This window comes from Oryza brachyantha, chromosome 8, assembly GCF_000231095.2.
Source record: "Oryza brachyantha chromosome 8, ObraRS2, whole genome shotgun sequence".
NCBI classification, from domain to species: domain Eukaryota; kingdom Viridiplantae; phylum Streptophyta; class Magnoliopsida; order Poales; family Poaceae; genus Oryza; species Oryza brachyantha.
The window spans coordinates 14991016-15010250 of NC_023170.2; the positions used below are offsets into that span (position 1 = coordinate 14991016).

A 19235-nucleotide genomic window follows, 5' to 3' on the forward strand; every position below is an offset into this window, starting at 1 on the left:
AGAGCATCCCTAACAGCTCTTTTATCCCATCATCTATCCTAAAAATAGATGATGGAAGGTAAAAATAATGCTCTAATAGAATATCTATTTCATCCTCTATTTTTAGATGTTCTTTATATCAGGAGAGAACATCTAAATATAGATGTTCTCTCTCCATCATCTAAAACTCAAATGTCCTCACTTTGACCACTATAAAACATAAAACAAATACATGGTAGTTACATGTATCAATAAAATATAATAGAATATAATATAGATGCTCTAATATAGATGATCTATTGGAGCACACAAATATATAGAGGATGAAACTATTTCAGATGACTATCCAAACTAAGATATAGATGACCAAATTTAGATGAGCTGTTAGAGATGCTCTTAGATAATAACATATTGTCCTTCTTTGAAGGTGGAGGATAATACTAACTTTTGGGACTCATCTCCTAGCAGTGACTCTAAGAACTAATTAACTAAAGTCCTAGCCAAGTTCAGGTTGGAAAACAGCTGGGAGGCAATTGTTCTTTGTTTGGATTATCAACTGCGCTTGGGCGAGGAAAATCAGACTCCGCTTATTAGTTGCGCGTGCTAGAATAGAGTTCTTCATTCTGTCAAAGTTGTGCTAATTATTTGTGGTCTACATGTTTGCTTTTAATGCCTAGGATTCATTATTTATGAGGTTGTCGAGTCGTGTTTATCTTCACACTATTGGTTGGGCCGGCCCATATGTCTCTGGCCCACAAGGAGACAAGATCCAGGAGAAGTCGGCCCATGTAGGCCCATCCGCTCTCATCAATAGCCGCCCAACCACCCCAGTCAAAGCCCTTGCGGTGCGGCTCTCCGTTTCGTCGTTGAGCGCGGCCGGCGCGCGTCACCCTCTCTCTCTCTATAGACCCCCCTCATCGGACGGCCCCAGGCCGTCGCCGCCCAGATCCAACGGTCAGCACGACGGTCCTTAGTTCACACCAGCCCTTTCTCTTCTCTCGTGGAGCCCCAACTGCGGAGCCACCTCATCCTCGTCCCGGCCCGCCTCCCCGGCGAGCGAGACGGTCGCATCGGAGGCAAGCCCGCCCGCCGCCGCGCCGCCGCGCCTCGCCTCGTCGTCGTCCTCCTCCTCCTCCCGCTTGAAGCCGCATCCGCGCGGGGAGGGAGAGCTGGGAGGAGGGCCAATGGAGACGGAGCTGCTGCCCGTGGTTGACCTCCGCGTGCTCTCGCAGTCCGACCTGGACGCGCTCGCCGCCGCCTCCGCCCACGCCGTCTCGCCGCGGAGCTGCCCCGATGCAAACCCCCTCCCGCCGCTGAAGATCGACCGCGCTATCTTCAACGAGAGCGCTGGCTCGCGTAAGCAGACCTTCTCTCGCCTCCGCTTCGGCACCGCCTCCTCCTCCTCCGGCTCCCCTTCCCCCGCCGCGAAGCCTAGGGGCAACGACAAGGAGGATAGCTTCATCGCCCACCACCTCCGCCTTCTCTTCGCCCGTGGCGACCCCTCCTTCCTGTCCCCTATCGACCAGCCCGAATCCCAAACCCTAGCTCTACCCGCGCCGCCGTCTCCCGACCCCGACCTGTTGACTACCAACTCCAGGGGGGTTTCCGTCGATCTGGTCAACCTCGCACTGCTGGTCGACCCGTACGACGCGGAGCTGGGGAAGCGGACGGCTGGGATGACCTCGGAGTCGGAGCTGATGGGCTTCATCGCTAGCCTAGCTGGTCAGTGGGTGAGCCAGAGGATGCGGAGGAAGTTTGTGGATGCGGCGTTCTTCGGGGATCACCTCCCCAGCGGGTGGAGGCTGCAGCTCGGGATCATGCGGAAGGATCACAAGGCCTGGTTGCACTGCTTCAGTTATGTGAGGTTAGTCTCATCACCCTTTCCTTACAAATTCTGATATTTTAACTTATTACCTATAGGCCTGAGTGTTATTATGATGTTTAGAGATGTGGTAATGTGTGCCTATACAAGCAAAGGATGTGTGGTGGATTTTGTTTGTGATGAGTGCTTTACTCTTGTAATGTAGTCAACTGATGCTAATTAGCCCCCATGCAGAAGCACACATTTTCTCAGTTTAGCTCCTGGTAGTTTTGAGTGATTGATTATTTTTCAACATAGCCTTCTTGCTTTAATTCTGTGGATCGCTTACTTTACAAGGAAGGAGACCTGTTGACAATATTATTATGCAAACATATTTCATGGAAAGGAGGAAATGCTATGGCTGGATGTTATGTTTTAGTATATCAGTGGTATCAGCATGATAAGGTCAAGTCAGGATTAGCATGTGCTGCAGAAATTGGAGAATGCTATTAGTGTAATAGATATTTTGCTCCTCATTTCTCTATTAAAGTTTCCTAGTTTTGTCATTAGAATCCTAGTAGTTTAGATTACTACTCCATTTCTTTTCCTTATCTAGAAGTACCTCAACATATAAAGGTAGCTTACTATTTTATTTGGCCTTAAGCAATAATAAATATCTAAAGGGGATTCACCCAGACGTCCAGACATATCAATGACATGCTGGTTAAATGATAATACTGAGAGTATTTATTTATTTATTATTTTGGGTGGGTCGGGGGGGGGGGTGTTACCAAGATTATACTTTCAATAGTATAATAAATAATAATAGCTTGAAGATAACTGGTTTTATTTTATGCCATTGATTCTTTCTGCACTTTCTTTGATTCGTAGTTTTAAGGCATTCATGTTCTGCATTTACAGCAGCACTATCTACAGTGCTCGCATAATTGGTAGTCAATGGCAAACCGATTCGATCAGGGGCAAACGGTAAATTAGTTGGTTTGACTGATTAGTTAATCAAGGTCAGTTTAGTCGGTGACTAGTCAGCTAAATATGCTGACTAGGATATAGAGAAGTGGTGCAGGCTAAAAATTTAGACCAAACAAGCGGGCTAAGAGGGGCAAGGATGTATGTTAGGGTTAGGACCTCGGTATTATTCCCATCTGTCACACTCTCTCTTGCCTCTCGCATATCATCCTGCAATAAATTTAATGATGACGAAAAGTTGGATTTGCAATACCTTCAAATTCAAATATACTTATCAAATATCAGTTTCGTACTTTGTTTTTTTCCCAATAATCAATATACTCACTAGACTGAAATTATCAAGGTAATCAGTATCAGGATACTAGGTAGGATTTGTTTTTCAGTATGGTAGTATCATAGAATCGGGAATTCGGGATACTATTCTAGGATCATGATACTATCGAATTTTACAAAGTATCAAGGTAATATGTTGTATATATTGAAGCATATAATATTGACTCTGGTAAATTTAATTCACTTTTGGTATACTTGAGCATACTTTTCAAATCATTTTCAATCCACCTTATTTCAAATCATATTTTTGTAGGATTCTAGGGATCGCAGAATCATGATATTACCTAAGATTTGGTATTATCTGTGGAAGTGAATGATAAGATTGGGATACCACAAAAATTAGGATACTGAATGGGATTGGTATCATTTTGGCTTGGTCGGATCGTAGTATCGCAAGATACTAAGACATGGATTGATATACTAGTAACCTTGGAAAATATGCTACAAAACATGTCAAAAATAGGTATACTTGTACACAAAGTTTTAATTTTGGCATATTGGAGCCACCAATTATTCATTGACTAGTCATCGACTAGCTTGCCTAGTCACTAGTCGGAGGTTCACCAATCGACTACCAACTAGCATGTAGGTGAACATTGATTATCCAGCATTGGTTTGATTGATGCTTATTAATCCCTCCATCCCAAAATAACTGCAATTCTAGGATCCAAATTGTCCCAAATTACGTGCAATTCTAGAGTGCTACTTGTCCCATTAATCACCTCTCATTCAAACTTCTCCCCACCTTATCCCCAACTACCCTTTCACTCCCAACCACCCCTCATCTAATAAGGGACATCTTTGTCATTTTCCTTACCTCTTAATTTTGCCCTTTTACTCTTAGCATTGTAGTTATTTTGGGATCGAAGTAGTATTTGATAGGTTAAACATAGTTGTGCATATGATATCTCTGTTTTATAACATAACACATGTACGTGCAAATTTGCTTCTCCCACCGTTTCTCACTGATATACAGGTCTTAATCCAACCTGTCAATGAGAACCAGCGGATAAAGTGAATTGAGGACATGGGATGGTGGCTAAAACAAACCATTTTTTTTTCATTTTCTGTATTCAATTGCAATGCTTGTTTGAAGTAGTACCTAGAGTACATGAGCATTCCGATCATTATCTTGATTGTTCCTCAGAACTCAGGTGGTCCACCATATATGCTCAGATTTATCATCTGTTGTTGATGAATCATTTCTCTGTAATGATAGTAAATATCACTTCTCATCGTTAAGCTAGAAGGTATTGTTGAGATAATACTTTCCTATTAATATGCTTTGATTTTATCTATCATGTATGCTACTATCCATGAACATATACTGTGGCTGGCTGCGCCATTTCAGTGCAACAATTTGTTTATCATATTTTTTTCCTTCACTAAATGGGAATATTGTACTTTCCAGCCCCAAGGGACAGCAATTTGGTACTTGCAAAGAAGTTTCTGCATACCTTATGTCACTTCTTGGGTATCCGGATCTCAAAACGGGTAACATTGAGAATAGCAACATGCAGCAACGTGACTTGTGTGCTGAAGATGGTGTTAATGTAAGTTGATAGTGTATGTCGCTTTATCTTTTGTATCTGAGTTCATCTAATTGATTTTTTGGATTTTGTGGCAGGTTTTAGGTGTTCAACACCAAATTGGTTCAAGTATGGACAACCAAAGTATTTTACCAGCTGCTTCTGTTACCTTTTCTAGCCATTCAAGAGATGAAGATGAAAGGGGTGCAGATGCAACAGATTCTTATTACTGTCAAGAATGCAATACAACTTTTCATGGTCAGAGTGCCTATGCACATCACCTGATTGCTTTCCACAAAGTGAGTTCTAAGAGGCGTAAGATTAACAAGAATGTCAAATTTGGTGAGCCAATTATAGGCAAAGACGGGAAATTTGAATGCCCAGTATGTAATAAAACGTTTGAGGAACAGTCACGGTACTTTGGTCACATTGGAGCCCATGCAAAGTATCATGGGCTGACTCCTGAGGCATTCTTACAAACTTTTGCAGGAAAGGTTGGTAGCGAGTCTTTTTCTGAGTTGTCATTTAGCCTTCAGGAATTGACAGGATCACCACAACAGATTGAAAAGACTAATGCTAGTGAAACACGATCACAGCATCACAATTCTTCAACTAAACATGGAGGCAATGCTACAAGAGGTATAGATCTATTAAACTCAAATTGTCCAGACAACTTCAATGGGCATAATCAAACTTGGTGTAGACCTGAAGAAATACCTCCCACTACAGATGCTCCGAGCACATGGAGTTATAGAAATGATGTCATGGATGGTGCTGATAGAACTGTTCCAAGAATAGCACCTCAGACCAATGATCACATGGATAGGATTAGTGGCTTTGCTGAAGCAACAGATTTTAATGATCAAGCAGGAAGACACCAAGTTTTTAGACCTTCCTCTTTTGGAACTGCCAACAATTGTCAAGGCCAGATTGTTGATCGTGCAATGGCTACTTCCAAGCATGCTGAGGTTAACAATAGTATCAAAGCAAGAGATGCCAACCACAATTCATGCCTAAACACAATATCATTTCCTATTGCAACTGCAAACAATGAAACATCAGCTGCCCTTAATGACGGGAATGGGTCACGCATTACTGGAAAAGGCTTTAATGGAAGTTTCAGTAACAATGATGGTGCTGCATCTGCTGTGTTCTCCAATTCTGGAGTAAACAATAAAATGCCTGGCTCCCTTGGTGTAGCTGACAGATCCTCTGTTGCTGCCAGATCCTTCAATGCTGGTTATGTTAATGATAATAGTGCTTCTGAAGCTAACAATATTGGCAACAAAAACAATTCCATGGTTTATCAGACAAATTTGACTATGCGCCCAATCTCTCCTGTAAGTAACCTGGATTGCTTCACTTCCCATTCAGTGCATTTTGAAATAGTGACAGAAAGCATTCGTATAATACAAATGAATGAATGGATAACATACAAAACAAAACAAGTAATGAAGCTAGATTTGTTGTTGGTGCCTATAATAATATCTTGACTGGCAACACTACTGAAAGGAGTCTAGCCCAGTTTAATATTAACTCTAGTTACATAAGACCTAACATTTCAAGCCATGGTTCACTTCCTGAATAAAGCACACTGGCAACCAGTAACTAAAGTGATGTCAATGCAAAGGTTTTTGTGTTAATAGAAGTGATGCCAACTGCATAAAGGGCTCTTTTGTTAATAGACCCACTAGTAAGTAGCAACAATCAACCAAGCAGGTCCGCTTGAGGTTATGGGAAGGACTAGTGGTATGCAAAATTGATACAATGACTGTGCTACTGGTTGTAACTCGCTTGCATCAGCAAGTACTCGCCAGAATGCCAACAGTTTGTGCATATGCAAGACAATTTTGGTAGCGTGTACTCTATGGTTTGTCTGTTGGTAATGTTCCAGCTAGCAGCACAACCAGAGATCAGTTAGACTGTGTAAAATATTCTTTCTAGTCTTCGATCATTTCTGTTATGTTTAAAAATGCTTTGGATATTTATTTTTGTGAATCTGGTGGGGAACCAGTAATTTAGTGCCTCTTAACTAACAAGTATAAGACTATGAAATAGTTGATTTCATGATTTGGCATGCAACTAATTATGATTGGGTGAAAGGAGGAAATAAACATTGTGTTTCTCGATACTATTGCTTATGTATACCATAATTTGGTTTGCTTCGGCATTGTTAAGTGAATATTTATTCCCTCATGAATGATTATGGGATTTCATGCGGAGTGTCCTTCATGCTAATTTGATCTTTTTTTCCCTACAACAGTGTGATTTGCAACTTGGATTTAGTGGCCAGAAGCAGCAGATGTTTCCTGGTTATGGAGAACTTAGACCAGCTGCATCTGGGTCCCCTCAGCTTGGGAGCATGGCAAGAAACAGTTCGATACCGTCCAGACCTCCTCAGACGCAGTTTGGGAGCATGGCCAGGACCGATGCTTTGCCTACTGGATCCTCTCAACCAGGGAGCTTGGCCAGACCAAATCTTGTGCCTACAGGATTTTCTCAGTTTGCAAGCATGACCAGGCCGGCTACTTCTGTACCACCAGCTGATCCCTCTCAGTTTGGGGGCATGGGCAGGCAAACTATTGGAACCACGTCTGAACCAACTCTAGTATTGGGCTATGCTCCTCAGATGGTCAATGGCCCTCCAACCCAGCTAGGATGGGATCTATCTTTGTCAAGGATGGTCAGTGAGGGCGTGATCCCAGTATTATGCATATGGTGCAACAGCCAGTTCCACCATTTTGGCCCCATTGATGGACAGCAGTCTGGTTCGTTTGGTTTCATTTGCCCAGCTTGTAAGGAGAAGATGGCAGGTAATCATAATACCCCCAACAATGGCCCATGGCAAACCTGACAACTGTTGTGGCTGGTTTACGATCATTTCTGTTGCTGAATGTTGGTGTCTGAATTTTGCTCCATGGCTGTCGTGGTTCGAAGATTACCTGCACTGGCCTTCCTTCAAGGTTTTAGTAGGCTATCTAGGAATTATGTCCGTACTTGGTAGACTCGCGTATGTACTGTCGAACTGTAAAGAAAACTGTCCCAAGACAAGAGAAACCCAATTAATGTTGTAACTCTGGCAAGATGGACCTCCAGTTGAAGAATGGTGGGAGATGGAATGCAAGATTCAGGGCTTGTACCCAACCATCATCCAGAAAGAGTTTACTAGATAGTAGTAGCTTTTGGTGTATGATTGTTTGGGAACTAGTAGATAATTTCATCATACTTTGATCACGTTACCCTTGATGATCTTTATTCTGTGAACACCCACTATCATCTGATAATCCTCAGCCTTGTTCGTCCGTAGACAGGCTCAGACTTTTTGCTGTTTCTACGAGTGATTCCAGCTTTTATTCTATTTATGCTTATATGCCAAAATTTAAATTTCCAACCTTAAATTTAAAGTTGATTTTAGGTTTTTTAATCAAAGTTTATTTTTAGCTTTGGCTTCTCGATTGATGGAAATAGGTACATAAAAATTTTATTTATAAATTATTATTTTTTGTTTGGCACGGTCACCCCCAAAGATGGGGCAAGTATACACATCAAATACTGTCGTCTCCATTTTTTTTCTTATGTTCATAAGTCAACATTTAAATTTTTAATCTTAATTTAAAGTTGATTTTAAGTTTTTTAATCAAAGTTTACCTTTCGGCATTGGTTTTTAGGGCAGGACTTTCTGCTCCAACTTTTATTTCTCCGCTACGAAAATAACCAGCCAAATAGGTCTAGCTTCATAAACTCTGCTCCAAGAAAGAGATGGAGCTATCAGCTAAGGGCTAACTCCATGTTTTTTTAAAGGGACAATTGCAAATTTGTTACTGGCTTAAAATATTATTGTAAAATTACTATTAGCAAATTAAAAGATGTCATTAGAACTGTCATTCGAGTGACATCTTTACAATTTAGAGAAAAAACGAGTGACAAATTTACAAATGCCTTTTTCTTAACTCCTGAAGAGGTACTTAACTAATCAAACTTTTGTATCTTCTCATGGAGTTGGAAGATAATTACCTACAATTGCCATCGGTTACATACGTAAAGTTTTTTTATTTCTTTTTTCTAGAACGAGAGCCCTTCCTCACCAGACCGCGTGCCCCTCGTCCACCCTAGCCAGCCACCAGGCGTCGGCGCCGCCTCCTTTTTCGGCCACCACGACGAGGATTCCGGAGATCTTCAAGACGACGATGAGCTGTAGGGACATGTCCCTGGACGAGATGGACGCGACGGTAAGGAGGATGGAGTTCGTCGTCTTCGACCAGTGCGGCACGAATGACTCCAACGAGAAGGGGAACAACCTTCATGTCCGAGGCGACGACAATGACGACGCGAGGCTAGAGGAGAGGTTAGGTGCCTTCCGGGACAACTCGTCGGAGTGCAGTGACGCGTCGACCTTGGGTGAATTCGTCGAGGAGTTGACGCGGATGAGGTACCAGGGGTACGAAGATGACAGCTTGGATGGCGAATTTTCAGATGAACACTGGATCGGTGATAAGGAGATTACTGGAGCTGTTGTTTTCGAGGAGCAAGATGACCACGGTAAAGAGGGTACACCAGGTAGATCAGACGATGAGTGCGAAGATGAAGCTGCTCAAGAACATGAAGCAAATGATGAGGAGAATATCTCAGATTTGTCGATGAATCGGATACCGCAACACAATAGGAAGGTGGTGATTTCAGAGTAGAGGCTTGCGCTGCAGCGCTGAGCAGGAGGGAATCAATGGAGAAAATATCATGGATGTGGCACATCAGACTGTGGTTTGCACAGAACAAGAGATTCAAGAACAGAAGAACTTTGCTGCTATCTGTAATTTGGAGATTCCTGAGCAGGAAGTAGCAGAATCAGTGCTGAAAATCCTTGATGAGACCAAGCAGGAAGAGGAGGTTGATGGGACCAACATGGAGTCTTCCAGCATTTTAGAGGTCACTGTGGAACAAGGGCATGTTTGGGACTGCCCCGTTCTAACTTTCGTTGTCAAAAGAACCAGCCAAACAGGTCTAACTCTAGAAACTCTCCTTAAAAAAAAGTGGAGCCAATGACCAACTCCATATTTTTTAAGCTCCTGAAGAGATACTTCATGAATCAGAGTTTGTATCTTTTCGTAGAGTTATGAGATAAGTACCCACATTTATCATTACAACATATAACTTTTCGTTTCTTTTTTTTTTGTCACAGTACGAGAGTTCCCAACCTACCGCCAGGCGCCGCCGACGACTCCTCTTCCGGCGTGGACATCGGCGAGGGCACCATCACGCAGGCCGCTGTGGTGCACATGCTAGCCGAGTGCGCCGGCCTCCACTAGTTCGAGGACTGGGGCGCCAAGTCCCTCCCCGAGCTCGGCCTCACCATGACGCGTGTGTGCAAACTGTCTACAACTAGAATATGGACTCTTTTGAAACACGGGCATTTTTACATGATCAACATAATTATGGTAAATAATCTATGGAAAATTCTTCATTCCTAGGAATACCTCAAAGTGTGACTTGTCAAAATTTCTCAAATGTATGGATTAATTCATAGGGGCAAACATATGGATTTATTTGACCAAAAAATGTTTTTTAATTTTAAATGCATTTATATTAATATACATCGTATTATAAATCTTATAATATTCTACATAATATTACGTCGCTTACACGAGTTCCACGTACAGCAGAACAGACACCAATTATTAATCAGGGGTATACCTGACCTTTGTCAGATAAATCTTATGTTTCTATGGCTAGAGCTATGTTGCGTGACAAATAGAACCACTAGCTCTACAAACTTCTCAATAGAGCTACTCCTGGATGAAGCTAGTGGAGCATAGGAGTGCCAAATAGACCTTAAATATGGAAGACAAAGAGAATGAGCAAGGTCATATGGTGGATCTAAAATCCAACTATAATATTTTACATCATATCGTAACCGGTAAAAAAATAATCACGTACATAATTTATGCATACATCAAAACATACAACAAACACTATTGAGGGGCATACTTAACCTTTCTTAAGCTATGGTGCTTGCCAAATAGAATTATTTGCTCCACAAACTCCACGGTGCAGCTGCTCCCGGCTAAAGCTAGTGGAGATAGCATGAAAAAACTAGAGCAGTTGCTCCAAGAATACGTATTATTTATAAATTATTTTTCGTTTGCAAATATATCATTTGACTTTTTTTTGCCTGAAAACTCATACCATCACCCCTGCATCTCAACTTTAAGCAACGTATTTATTTCATGATGGTATAACTGTGAGGGTTAACTTAACCCCTAAATTATTACATTGTTTAATTGGCCAGGAACATTATATGTAGGGCAGTCTCAACTCCGGACCTCCACGGGCAACCCCTGAAAAACAGAATCATGTGCCACATTCATGTACAGAACCTTCACGAAAATTGAAAATAATTCTGACAAACTTTCAATCATGCGTTCTAAAGAAGACCTGTTTCCATAAACCGGAGCCAAAAAAAAAAACAAATTTGTAACAGAGAAAAATGAAAAATTATATTTCCTTTGGTTTTCAATAGATGACGTTGTTGACTTTTAGTCATGTTTGATATTCGCCTTATTGAGAAACTTACATATTTATCATTTTTATTGATTTATTATTGAATGTATTTTAACCATAACTTTTTTTTCAAGTTTGCATATGTGTTTACTAATACAAATGGTAAAACACGTAATCGAAAATCAAAAAGAGTCATCTATTGAGTAAAACGAAAATAAAAAAGAGTCATCTATTGAGTATGTCAGCCATGCCCCATGCATCCACACTATCTCTGTTTCAAAAGGTTGACATCCTAAGAATGTGTGAGGTCAAACCTCAAACTTTTAAATATTTACGGAGTAATAGATTGAATAATATAAGGATTTTCAATACATGAAAATAACAGTGATAGATTTGTCATGAAACATGCTTTCACATGGTTATATTTATATATATATATTTCAAATATATAATTAGAAAAGGTAACATTGAGACATGAGAGTATTAGAGCTAGAGCTAGACTAAGGGCTTCGCTTTGCTTAGTTCTTAAATTTTTTTTCCTAAAAACATCACGTCGACTCTTTCAATAGAGCATTAAATCGAAATAAAATAAAAAACTAATTGCACAGTTACTGAAGAAATTATGAGACGGATCTTTTGAGCCTAATTAGTCTATGACTAACCATAAGTGCTACAGTAACTCATATACGCTAAAGATGGATTAATTAGGCTCAAAAGTTCGTCACGCGGTTTCTACATGGGTCGTGAAATTTGTTTTTTCTTTCGTGTCCGAAAACTTCTTTCGACATCCGGTCAAACGTCTGACATGATCTATTCCCCAACTAGTTAAAAAAAGTTTTGGATTAGATGTCACATCGGATGTTTGACCGGACATTGAAAGCCTATTTCGATGTTTAATTAAAAAATAATCACATATGGTGTTAGGAAACCACGAGATAATTTTTTTAAGCATAATTAATTCTTCATTAGCACATGAGTTTTACTGTAGCATCTATGGCTAATTATGAACTAATTAGGCTCAAAATGTTCGTCTCGAATTTTTTTCAAACTGTGCTATTAGATATTTTTAAAACTATATTTAATGATCTATACATGTGTCGAAAGATTTGATATAACGAGTAAACACGAGAAACACCTAGGGATTTTCTGGCTAGCTCTACGAGATGGTGGGCTAGCCAGTCTAGGTTCAAAGACTCACTTCTACCTATTTAGTTGATATTAGATTATTTTCTAATATCCTAGTTTTTTTAAGTAAACGTGGAAATTTTTTGGAACTAAACATGGCCTACGTAGAAAAGAACGGTGCCACGGAGGTAATTAATAGTACTTACGTCGGGTTGTAGCTGATCTTGATGATGCCGGCGTCGAGGTTGGCGATCTTGGCGAAGGCCTCCCTGGAGAGGTCGATGGTGCTGGTGCACCCGTCCTTGCTCGCGCAGTTGTCGACCATCTTGATGGTGACACTGGCGCCGGTGCAGGGGTTGCCTCCGCCGCCGCCGGCCGCGCCGGTGCACTCACGGCGTAGCACCGCCCGCACACCGCGCCGTTGTTATACAACCTGTCGTTCGCCGCCGCGACCATCTTTCCCATGCCCTTGTTCCCGTAGCACGCCGACGCTGTGCAGCACAGCACGCGTCGTCAGCAAACAGAGTGGATTAGATCGACGCCATTGGTTCAACAATTCTTTTAAGTAAAAATGCTTCTTCTATGGTAAAAACTCAAAGCAATGAAGTAAAAAGCACTTTAATTACTAGAATTTTGGTGTTAATTAGTCAGATTTAAGTTTATGTTGTTATGAAGCATGTTAAGCAAAAATCCAGCTTAATTAATTAATTACTACTAGCAAGTACTACACATGTCCCAAAATAAGATTATTTTTATCCATTCTATTTTGTCTCAAAACAAGTTTATTTCTAAATAATCATCATATTGGAGTTTATGACAACAATAAATAAATACACTGAGAATAGATAAAGTAGGAAATAATTGCACGTAGATTTGATAAAGTGAAGAGCATATTAGTCTTTTTTAAAAAAATTTTTTATTAGTATATGTGTGTGATGATTGATGAGCGGAAAATAAAGTTATTTCGGAAGGGTGTCAGTGAAGTTTACGTGTGTACTGAGTGTAGAAGGTGGCGATTCCAGATGCTGCCGTGGCAAGGGAGGCCGTCCCAAGCACTAGGCCCATCACCAACAGCAATAGCATGGAGCTCATTCTGCTCATTGCCATGGCCGGTTTCAATGTATTCAATCTACCCAGAAGAAAGTGAAGCGAGCACGAGTAAATACACAAAAAAAGGGGGCCTGGTTTGCCATGCATTTTATAGGCGAAAATCGTGTGGAAAATATGGGATTGCCAGGCGAGCAACGGCGAATGGTCAATCAATCAAGAAAAATGTGATAAATCATCGTTGAGGCCGTATTTTTCCAAGCGTATTTACGCATTATTCATGGACAGAATGGAAGTCCGGCGAGCAACGGCAAATGTGATTAAATATGGTCAATCAAGCAAGAAAAATGTCAAATCGTCGTTGAGGTCATATATTTCCAAGCATATGTACGCATTATTCATGGATTGAATTGAAGGACTTCAGGACTCAGGACGACGATGACACTTTAGTTCTCTCCTGTACTCTACACTATGATGGACTTCTAAGTGGTGAACATAACATAGTAGTACTTGACTAGCTACAAGCCTATCCGAAACAAATGGATTTTCTTGGCTTTTGGCACCATGCCAAATCTATCTGATAGTGAAGAGAAGCACAAAGCTTCCTTTGGAGACATTCCGTCACGTATTCACATCATCATCAAACGAGATGCGCAGCAAGGAGGCAAGTACCAAAGGAATCCAGGGTTAAATGAAGAGATTGGAGTTAAATTACTGCAACAAGTTCAGTTCTAGTAAAAGAGGTAAAAATGAGCAGAATTTGCTGCATATATAAGCAACAAAAGAACATGTTTTCTTTACAACTATATATTCCAACAGATGTACTTCCCTTCCTGACAATGGTTTCCAGCAGTTTGTCAACATCATACCAAGAGTTTCCATGTGTACAACACTATCTGTAGAATATCAAATAGTCAAATTATAGTTTGTTTATTTACCCAACACAAACCGGTCTATTAAATGAGTAAATGCCTGCTTGTTTTTACCTGCTGTTCCACTGGCAATTTTGGTATTTTTTTGTGATTAGTAGCATTTTCCTTCTTTTTACAGTACCATATAGAAATTCTCAAAGAATGTATTGGCATATATTCGTTCTCCAACATTTGGTCGATCTTGAAGATACCAGTAGGCTGAAACAAGATATATTCTAGCTTCAGTCTAGACCTGAACTTCTGCATATATTTTTCAGATAGGGAAAGGTGTTTAGGACATAACAATTAGCCTAAAAGGAGAGAGAGAATGGATAGCCGAAAAGAAAAATAACTTACTGTGGATAGAAATGCGTATATAAATTAATCTATTATGTTTGGACAAAAGTGCTTTGCTATCCAGTGACAAGAGATTTTTGGAGCAACAACTTGAGGTCTTCAAGGCTGTAAAGATTAGCACCTATAAGTTACACATGATTAGAAAACGCCATTGACAAATCATTACCTACCTCACATTACTGAGATCAGGATAGGTCGCAATTGCATCCGTGAAATCCTATGCAGAAGTCATCAAATCAGCATATGGTGCTTTCAAAGAGAAGAACTTAAACAAAGCTCAAATCTTACTTGGTTAGCAGTTGAAGGAGTATATGTTATTATACACGACATTCCTGCTCCTTTCGCTGCCTATCAACAATAGAAACATCTCGTCTTCAAAAGAACTAAATTGATTGGTTAAATAAACACTCAGAAGACCTACTTGTAGTCCAATAACACTGTCCTCGACTACAAGGCAATTCTGGCTTTGCACACCTAATTTCTGGGGACAACAATAAATTATTCCATCAGATCTCTCTAAATTTGAGAAGATCATGAAAAAAATAGACAATATCTTCTAGAGCTGTTTTCATCACCTTTGCTGCCGTAATATATATTGATGGATCAGGCTTCTTTAGTTTAACATCATCACCTGCAAGATTTAAGAATGTAAATGTCATGATATCATTAAGATATCTGAAAAAATAGCCAACTGTCAAATCCAAATCCCTCATACGAATTCAGATGAAAGCATATCTGTACACTTTCCAGAATTTGCTAATATGCAAGACTATATTTTCTTCATTTTTGAAGAGTAAATTGCACTTTTGGCCACCTTCCATTATCCAAGTTTCACTTTGGACTACCCTTAAACATATCTTTTTAAAATTTGACAGTTGTTTATATTTATGTTATTATGTTATACATATAAAAAATATGCATCTCTTGCCTTTTGTAAACCTTTTCATATCGACATGTTCATCACATCTTTATATAATGTATCCAGTATAACATTTTGTTGAAGTAAAGTAATACAATATTAGTTCCAAAATTAGTTTCACCAAGACAGAAACCTAGGCACCTTCTTCATTATGGTGATTGTTGTAGGATCATTTCTAAAAGAATGAATGCAAACACATGAACATAAAAATAATAAACGTAAACTACAGAGAAGAATGCAGAAACAACAAAAACCATACCAGCAAGGAAGCAATCGAGGCCATTAAACCGTTCCTGTAAAGAAACCAAGAAATGTAACTACGACTAAGGAAATAAAACAAATATGAAAATAGTCAATGTTAACTTACAAGTCCAATAAGGCTTTCAAGGCACAGAATCACTGAACTTTTAGTCGCAGCAGAGCAAACAGCTAGCTTGATACCCTATACCATTATAATCAAAATCAAATCCTGAAAACTTCAGGTTCATGTAATAAACTAAGTACATCCAAGTATACATGTGGTGCAAACGGGTATGTAGCCTAGTGGTTGCAGGCTTGCAGCCCCTCTAGTAGCACCTACCAGCTCATGGGTTCAACTCCCCTCGGGAGCAAGTTTTCAGAGTTGGCTAGTTTCAAAAAGACTGCCTCTTAGTTAAAACATGTGTGAAGAAATGACCTATGGTGGCAGGGCCCAAAGCATGGTGTTAAGGTCCAAACCATGAGGCTGGATCTGCGTGTCAAGGGGCCAGGATTGATGCCCTTCTTGGCTGGCTGCGGCTGAGGTTTCTTTTAGATTGAAAAGACATGGGGGCGGTCTTTCCCTGACGGTCGAGTTTTTTTAAGTATACATGTGTTAAATAGTTCTTAGGATATGAAACTACTTTTCATAGGAAACTTAATCCATGCTGTTTTAGTATATCCAAACTACATATCTTGGAGAATATATTTGGTCAACTCTTTTTAGAACTATTTGGTCAAATTTAACAGTCTGAATGAACACGTTCTAGTATAACATGCTTCTTTTATTTGCGACTAGAGGGAGCATTACCGCACCCTTTACTTCATCCATCAGTTGCAAAACGCCAGGTCTTGGTTTCACCTAGCAATACAGAACATAAGATCAGTATGAGATGATGAGTGGATAGTTTCTTACTACTATTTATATTCATCTATTAGTATGAAAATATGTTCACAATATTCAAGCAGACATTGCACTTACAGTTCCAGATTTTAGTATATCTTTGTATCTTTCTGTTTTCCAGTCCTGCAAAATAAGTGGTTTTTGAAGTTATAATTATTGAGCAAATGTTTCACGGACAAACTAGACATAACAACTTCTCGAGGATGGTAAAATTACCCTAAATTATAAATGTGTCGTGCTTACTTCTGCCAGGAAAATTGAATTAAATAACTACATTATTTGATATGGTATCAAAGACACAAGAAAACGCATGCCTGGACGATGTCAACTAGCTTCTCCTTATCAGAGTCACTTGAAGGTGGTGTCTCAAAGATATTTGAAGAAGGCCACCCATTCTCCCCAAAATACCTACCAAATCCAATGTCACAATCAAGCCTTGGAAGTCTAAAACCTTGCAGCGTGTGAATGCAGAAATTCCTTTATGTGCTAAAAATGCATTGCCGTGCACTCAAGCTATTTCTGCCAGATCAACATACCCATATTATCATCTGCATGCATGCCAATGTAATGCGCAACTGTATTCTACTTCAATGTACCAATGGCATGCCTCCGTTGTAGGAGCATTCATATGCAGCTGCACAGCATGAATCATGCTTGTGCAAAGCAGCGCGTATGCCTTGCAACATTGGCAGCAACCACTGTTCCAGTGCGTTTGCTTAGGCAAAGTATCGAACAGGCAGAGGGCACAACAAAGCACAAGCTTGGACAAACCAGCGGCGAGCTGCGGGGGGCACATCAGGGTGCACGCTGATCGCCGGATACCAAGAAATCGTCATGCTAAGTCACAAGCAAGTAGAGATTCCCTTGACGCCATTGAGTTTATTTGTTGAATTGTTGTTCTACTTAAGGATCATCCCAAATTAGCATGGGGATCAGGTTCCCAGAGCACCGGCCAAGTGTCGCTCACGCAAGCACGTACCACCGCATCTTGGGCTTCCCGCCGCCGATCCGATTCTGGAGGTCGTCGTAGAAGGCCTCGTCCCAGTACAGCGTCCCGGCGGCCGCGGGGTCGCAGCTCACCCCGAAGTGCGCGAAGGCGTCGTTGTAGGCCTGCCGGTGGAGGTGCTCCGACTCCAGGATGACGCCGTCGCAGTCGAAGATGAGGGCGTCGAGCGACGTCGCCGAGGAGGAGGAAGAAGCCGCCGAGGCGGACACGACGACGTGCCGGAAAGGCGCGCGGCGGTGGCGCAGGCCGAGGCGGTGCGGGAGGAAATGGAGCGCGGAAGGGGAGGAGCGGCGGTGGCCGGACGCGGACGGGGTGCGGCGAGCAGAAGCAGCCGCCGCCGCCGCCGCGGCGGCGGTGGTGGGGAGGAGGGAGGTGGAAGAAGCCATCGGAGGCGGAGGCGATCGGCGCGACTGGCTCGAGGATGAGCGCTTATCTAGCGAGCGCTCTTGAGCTTTTCGCCTTCGTCTGTTTCTTATCGTGTTTGAGAGGAGGGAAACGCAGCAGATATGAAATGCTGAATCCACCTCTCGTGTTCACTGCTTTATTTATTTATTAGCTTATTATCGGTCATTGCTAGGCTAGAATTTTTGAAACTTAACTTTAGTTGATTTTAAGTTTTCATATTGTAGTCTACTCCTATTATTCGGAATTTGGAATTAGCTTTTAAACGACTCACAACATAAATTAAATGCTTCATTATTAGTATTTTCTCGCTTCGTTTTTATAAACCAGCAGATTACTTGTGTTGCAAAAATAATATTTGAAACAATATTAACATGCTATTATCTTTTTTTTTTCATGTGTCAAATCTTAATTGTTACGTATATTTATTATCAATATATGAACTTAGCTTTCGTAATTATTTTTTTTCTTTAGAAATTAAGTAGGTGGTGGGATGAGGGATAGATTATCCCCCATCACCACTTTTATATGTATAGATTATCACCCATCACCACTTTAGACTTTATTAACCAACTCTGCTAATTTTTATCGGAACACACAAATTTCATTAGATTTTTATAGGAAATAGTTTGTGAAAGACAAACGGTCTAGTTCACTCCCTAACATTATTGTCATCCAACCTTTCTAAAACACCTTTAAATCAAGAGTAGATTTACGACTTTTTCACAGCCGTATTAGTTGTAACAATAAATTAAATAATTACGTAAATATAGTAAACGATCCAATATATAACTACAAAACGAAAGAGTAATCATTTTGGTTGATAACATGCTTACTCCGTTCCAAATCTGTACTTCAACGGATAATATTTATGTAGGCTTCAAGATGTAATTTTGATTAATAATATTTGAAAAATGTGTTGTTTTAAATAAAAAAGTTGTAACTTATATTATAATTGTTTATTCAATGATAACTTGATTAACATTATTCTCACATGATGATTAATAGTTAAAGTAAAAAAATCGTCGGAGTAGTTTCTAATTCCTTTTAGATTTATATTAATCCATGACTAAAATTCAAAGTAGACAGCACAATGTCGAAGAGAAAGTCACGAAGCTACGTCAAAGAGAAAGGTACTGCACTGAGTGGCAGATATACTACGTTTGACGCGGTTGATGTTTAAAAAAAGTTGGATGGTATGTC

The 19235-nt window shown here is 40.5% G+C and overlaps 2 protein-coding genes across 3 annotated transcripts; one reads left to right on the forward strand and one right to left on the reverse strand.

The window, feature by feature from the left end:
* The first annotated feature begins 1020 nt into the window (after positions 1 to 1020).
* LOC102716893 lies at positions 1021 to 8013 on the forward strand. The gene is made up of 4 exons (XM_006659454.3): positions 1021 to 1843; positions 4512 to 4653; positions 4728 to 5969; positions 6893 to 8013. Exons 1-4 carry the CDS (start codon positions 1164 to 1166, stop codon positions 7481 to 7483), a joined length of 2655 nt encoding a protein of 884 aa, XP_006659517.1. The 5' UTR covers positions 1021 to 1163; the 3' UTR covers positions 7484 to 8013.
* Positions 8014 to 13668: 5655 nt separating this feature from the next.
* LOC102717177 (haloacid dehalogenase-like hydrolase domain-containing protein At4g39970) lies at positions 13669 to 18150 on the reverse strand. 2 transcript variants are annotated; one of them, XM_040527019.1, is made up of 13 exons: positions 17604 to 18150; positions 16939 to 17032; positions 16703 to 16747; positions 16532 to 16582; positions 15851 to 15925; positions 15743 to 15776; positions 15140 to 15195; positions 14986 to 15045; positions 14853 to 14912; positions 14735 to 14781; positions 14565 to 14669; positions 14283 to 14426; positions 13669 to 14192 (listed from the first exon to the last, which is right to left on the reverse strand). In XM_040527019.1, the coding sequence occupies exons 1-11, from the start codon at positions 18014 to 18016 to the stop codon at positions 14621 to 14623; spliced, it is 984 nt and encodes a 327-aa protein (XP_040382953.1). In that variant the 5' UTR covers positions 18017 to 18150; the 3' UTR covers positions 13669 to 14192; positions 14283 to 14426; positions 14565 to 14620. The 2 variants fall into 2 exon arrangements, with proteins under 2 accessions (XP_040382953.1, XP_006659518.2); XM_006659455.3 differs by having other exon boundaries at positions 14283 to 14468.
* Between the last annotated feature and the right edge of the window lie 1085 nt (positions 18151 to 19235).